This window comes from Teleopsis dalmanni, chromosome 1, assembly GCF_002237135.1.
Source record: "Teleopsis dalmanni isolate 2A chromosome 1, ASM223713v2, whole genome shotgun sequence".
Taxonomy (NCBI): Eukaryota; Metazoa; Arthropoda; class Insecta; order Diptera; family Diopsidae; genus Teleopsis; species Teleopsis dalmanni.
Genome location: NC_051846.1, coordinates 219727674 through 219733199, shown reverse-complemented (window position 1 = coordinate 219733199; position 5526 = coordinate 219727674). Strand labels below are relative to the sequence as shown.

Here is a 5526-nt window from a genome sequence, read left to right as displayed (position 1 = left end):
CTTTTGCTTGTTTTGACTTTCTTCTACTATTTTGTTAACATTTACATTTATTTCAACTTTTCTATGTGGATTAAATAAATCTAGTTTTGTCCGCAACTGCCGACCAAACATTAACGTAGCTGGCGCAATACCTGTACTACAGTGTTTAGTATTACGATAATCAAACAAAAATTTATTTAATACTACATTAAAATGTCCTGAATCAACATTAAGTAGACTTCGCTTTAACGCGTTTTTTACGGTTTTAACCGCATTTTCTGCCTGACCATTAGTTGCAGGATACCCTACCGGAGTTGTGAAATGCTTAATACCACAATTCTTTAAATATATTTTAAACTCGTTGGATACAAATGCAGTTCCATTATCAGACACTAATTCATGTGGCAGTCCAAAACGTGCAAAAACATCCTGCAATTTTTCTATTACTGCCTTACTAGTTGTATTTCTACCCATGTCAATACATTCAATCCACTTGGTATGTGCATCAATTATAATTAAACACCATCGCTTAAAACATGGTCCAAAAAAATCAATGTGCACCCTACTCCAAGGTTTGTCTGGCCACTTCCATACTTTTAATTCCTGCTTAGGTGGATCTGCCCTTGTTTTAAGACATGGCTCACAACCTTTAACTGCTATTTCTAAATCATTAGTTTGTTTTGGCCACCAAGAACATTCTCTTGCCCTAGACTTCATTTTCACTATTCCCATGTGTGATGAGTGTAATAATTCCACTACCCTATGTTGTAAGCTTTTAGGAATTACAATTCGATAAGCCCAGAAAACACAATTTTGCTCATAAGATAGTTCATTCTTCTTCCTAAAATATTGTTCCATATCTACATCTGTGCATTTGCTTGGCCAACCCTTAAGAATATACTCTTTAACTTTTTGTAGCACCTTATCTTTTTCAGTCTCTTTTTTTACTAACTCTAAATCTAACTGAATTTTGTTGCTTTCTTTAACATAGTTAAAATACACATCAGACTCTAACCATTTATTTTCACAGTAGATTTTGGACGGAAATCTTGAAAAGTAATCTGCTACATTTTGTGTTGATCTGATATGCTCAACCTGAAAATTGTAACCCGACAATGCTAACGCAATACGTTGTAATCTGTTTGCCGCCATCTGCGGTATACCTTTTTTAGGATTAAAAATATACTGTAAGGGTTTATTATCTGTCACAAGTATAAATTTACGTCCATATAGATATTGGTGAAACTTGGTAACACCAAACAAAATAGCTACTGCCTCCCTATCCAATTGAGAGTACTTTCTTTCTACTGGCTTCAAAATTCTTGAAGCAAATTCGATTGGCTTTTCAACACCGTCTGGCGCTACCTGTGAAAGTACTGCTCCCACGCCAATCGGACTTGCATCTACTGTTAACTTTGTTCCAAACTCCGGATTAAAATGTGTCAGACATTTATCCGCTATTACTAAATTCTTTAATTTATCTATTGCTTTAGAACATTCGTTTGTCCAGACAAACTGACTATCTCCCTTCATTAAGTCATACAATGGAGAAGCTATATTTGCCAGATTTGGTAAAAAGCGTCTATAAAAATTTATCATTCCCAAAAATGCTTGAAGCTCTTTCAGATTTTTTGGATAAGCAATATCTTTGATCATCTTAATTTTTTCAGGGTTAGTATGTAACCCCTCTTTATCGATAATATGACCTAAATATTCCACTTTTTTACAGAAAAAATTACACTTTTCTAGGGATAATGAAAATCCTGCATCTTGTAAAACACTTAACACTTGTTTTACTCGTTTAACGTGTTCAACTCTATTCCCTGCTGTGATCAGTATATCATCAATAAAAACAACTACTCCCTCAATTTTTAGCAACAAATTTTCCATAATTTTTTGGAAAATTGCCGGAGCGGATGCCAACCCGTAGACTAAACGTTTATATTGAAACAACCCTTTAGTTGTTGAAATGGTGGTCAATTTTCTTGAATCTTCATCCAACTCCATCTGTTGATATGCCATGGTAAGATCTAATTTAGTGAATTCATCACCTCCCTGTAACTTTGCAAATAATTCTTCAATACGTGGCAAAGGATATTTGTCCACAATTAGGACTGGATTTACTGTTACTTTGAAGTCTCCACAAATCCTCACCTGACCGTTCTTTTTTAATACAGGTACTATCGGCGTTGCCCATTCACTAAACTCTATCGGTTCTAACACATCCATATTTACTAAATCCTTTATTTGCTTTTCTACTTTATCTTTAATTGCCAATGGCACCGGCCTGGGTTTAAAAAATTTTGGAACCGACCCTGCTTTTACTGACAACTTAACTTGTCCTTTTGTGAAACATCCTAGTTTACTGTCGAATAGCTTTGCAAACTGATTTCTTAATTCTTCACTTAATTTGTCAACAGTAACATAATTTAATTTTTTAAAATCAATTTCAAAAACATTTAAAAAATTTCTGCCTAGCAAGGCTGGACCCTCACCTTGTACTATCAAAAATCTCACTACTCTGCACAATTCTTTGTACGTTACCTGCACGTCCACAACTCCCACAGGGTTTAATTCTACACCATTATAGGTCTTCAAAATTATATTAGTCTTCTTTAGTTGATTCATATTAAAAAATTTTTTAAAATCATTTAATGAAAAAATACTAAACTGCGAACCCGTGTCCAGTTGCATACAAAACTCTCGATTTTCCACATTCACATTTATATAAATTGGATCGTCAATTTGTTTTTCTTTATTCACCAACGGAAAAAAATTTGATTCAAAAAAATTAAAATCTTTTCTATTTAGCAAACACATTTTTTTTAAATGCCCTTTCCTATTGCATTTTTTGCATTTATAATCTTTATATTTACATACACTGCTTTTATGGTTATTATACCCACACACTTCGCACTTTTTTACTTCTTCTTTTTGCATCTGCTGTCTCTCATTATCATGCTGCCATTTCTCACTGCGCTGCTGACCATGTCGTCGCTGCGGCTGCGCTGCACTGTATCGCCCGTTATTTGATGTGTTGTTTCGCATGTAAAATATTTCCTCTTTAACTGCTGCTTCTAACGGCTGTTGGCTATATTCCGCTGCTTTCGCCATTTGTACCGCTTTTTCAAAAGTTAATGTTTCTACTGACTCTAACATTAACTTGTCCTTGACTATACTTCTTTCAAGGCCCATTATAAACTTATCTCTTAACGCCATTTCAAGGTGTTCACCGAAATTGCATTGTGTAGCTAAATTTCGCAGTTTTATTGCCCAATCGTTTACCGATTCTTGTTGCTGTTTACTGGCGCCATAAAATCTGCACCTCTCAGCAAAACCAATTGTCACTGGCTTGAAATGTGCTTCCAATACCTTTACACATTGTTCATAAGTGACTTCTACTGCGTCCACCAATTTTGGACTCAATAGATTCTGTAACAGCATAAAACTCCTCTCCTCCAATGACGTAACCAGCATTGCTTTTTTTTGAATTTCGTTTGTCACTTGGTTGCAGATCAAGAACTGCTGCAACTTCGACTTATAAATACTCCACGAACCATTTTCGTGGTCAAAACTAGGTAATTTACCCAAAATTTGATTTTTTTCCACTGTGGCCATTTTTACTGGATTTTGTTTTTTTTCTCCTCGTCGCCACTATAATGTTCTTGTTACACTGAGTACTTAACGACTAAATTTACATTTTATCACTTACTACTAAGAGAGATGAGTATTAACCATAATAAGGTTACCTTATAATATATTTTTAGATTAAGGTGACCATATTACAAATATATATATCCGACGTTTCCGACCCCACCCAAAACAGCTCCATTGCATACAAACCAGGAGTAATTAAATTATTAACACTGGAGCATGCGCCAGCTAAGAACCAAATATTTGGATAGCTGTATGCAAATTGTTCATACTGCAGCATATCATCATGTATATCTGAAACTCCTCCGTAAAATGATAATCCCTCGTCGTTTCAGTCACTAAAAGCGCTGTGTGTTGGCACATGTTGTCTGAAGTTGCGATGTCTTTCTCTTTCCAAGTCTGAGTCTTCGGCTACATGCCTGCTATATGAATTGAATTTGTTACTTGGATGTATATTCTCCGGGCGTTATGTCAATCATTTCATCGTCGTCTGTTGTATTTAATGATGTAGTAGGTGCCACACCGAGTATGAGTACTCCAGATGAGGCCAGCGGATGATCTTGCAAATTTACGTCACTTCCTGTTTGGCCGTTTACCCTCTTCAGTACAGAGAGGTACCCAGTTAAACTAGTGTGTCGGATAGTGGCGGATGGTCCACAATCGAAGAAAAAACGACCGAATGCTAAAACAGTTACAGACTTTCCCAGACTTCCAACAATTCAACTGCCTAATCCAAAATATGTTGTTGTTGCCTCTACCAACGATCTAAAACCTTTGTCTGAGTTCTGTTGCTTTGCTGTGCAAAAAACTCTACACGTTATAAGTAAAGACATTATATCGATTTCTGAATTAAGAGATGGTAACCTCTTGTTGCTAGTCAAAGACATGGCTACTGCTTAAAAGTTTATATCAGCTAAAGATCTCTTGACGATTTGCCCAATCAAATGTTTTCTTCATAAGCAATTGAACACAACAAAAGGAACTGTATACGCGCCCTATTTAAATAAAATCTCAGAAGAAGAAATAGTTAATGAGCTGAGTGCGCAGGGTGTTGTGGAATGCTACAAGTTCCCTAAAATGATTAAAGGCAAGTCCCATCTCAGTGGAGTGGTTTTGCTGTCTTTTAACACATTTAATTTGCTCGAAAAAATTGAAATCTCTTTACGTTCCGTTGATGTGCGTGAGTATATACCAAACCCAATGCGTTGCAAATCGTGCCAGGTTCTTGGACATACTGCCAAAAGATGCCAACACTCTCCAGCTTGTGTTAATTGTGGTTTGCCTCCTCATGCCGCTTTTGACTGTTCGCGTACATATTGTGCTAATTGTTCAGAACAGCACCCAGCTTCTAACGAGTGCACAAATTTTATTCAACAAAAAGAGATATTAAAAATTAAAACGAAAAATAAATGTACAATGCGGGAAGCAAAACAACTATATAAGGCACTACCTTCAGTCGACATCTCCAGCAACAGTTTCTGTTCAGTGGTTTCATCTGGCACCAATAAGACACTGCAACCTACTAACGTTTCAAATAATACAATTACTGCAACTCTCTCTACAAGCTCTCCAGTTAAAGCACCAACTTCAAAAGTGCAATCAAAGACATAATAAATAACAATAACAAAAATATTAACTCATTCTCTGCTTCGAGCTTACGTTCTTCTTCCATCAATTCTTCCAGTAAAAGCAGAATTAATACTAATAACAATGAAAATAAAAAACCAAATTTGGAACCGGTTTCTTGTTCAACTATTGGTACTCACAAAATTGCAGTCTTAGAAAAACCTATCTCTTTAACACTTGATCTTAAACCAAATACATTGTGACCGAAAGGTTTTCGGAAGTTCTCATTTAAAATTCGCGCGCTGTATATTTTTCGATATTTTAAGT

The 5526-nt window shown here is 35.7% G+C and overlaps 1 protein-coding gene across 1 annotated transcript in view; it reads right to left on the bottom strand.

Annotated features, from left to right (window-relative positions):
- Positions 1–3597, bottom strand: part of LOC119667378 (uncharacterized protein K02A2.6-like) — a 10005-nt gene extending 6408 nt beyond the window's left edge. Inside the window, exons 1-2 of the mRNA XM_038076667.1 lie at positions 2882–3597; positions 46–2383 (exon numbers count right to left, since the gene is read on the bottom strand). Coding sequence (XP_037932595.1) covers positions 46–2383; positions 2882–3597 — 3054 coding nt within the window. The remainder of the gene's footprint in view (positions 1–45; positions 2384–2881) is intronic.
- Between the last annotated feature and the right edge of the window lie 1929 nt (positions 3598–5526).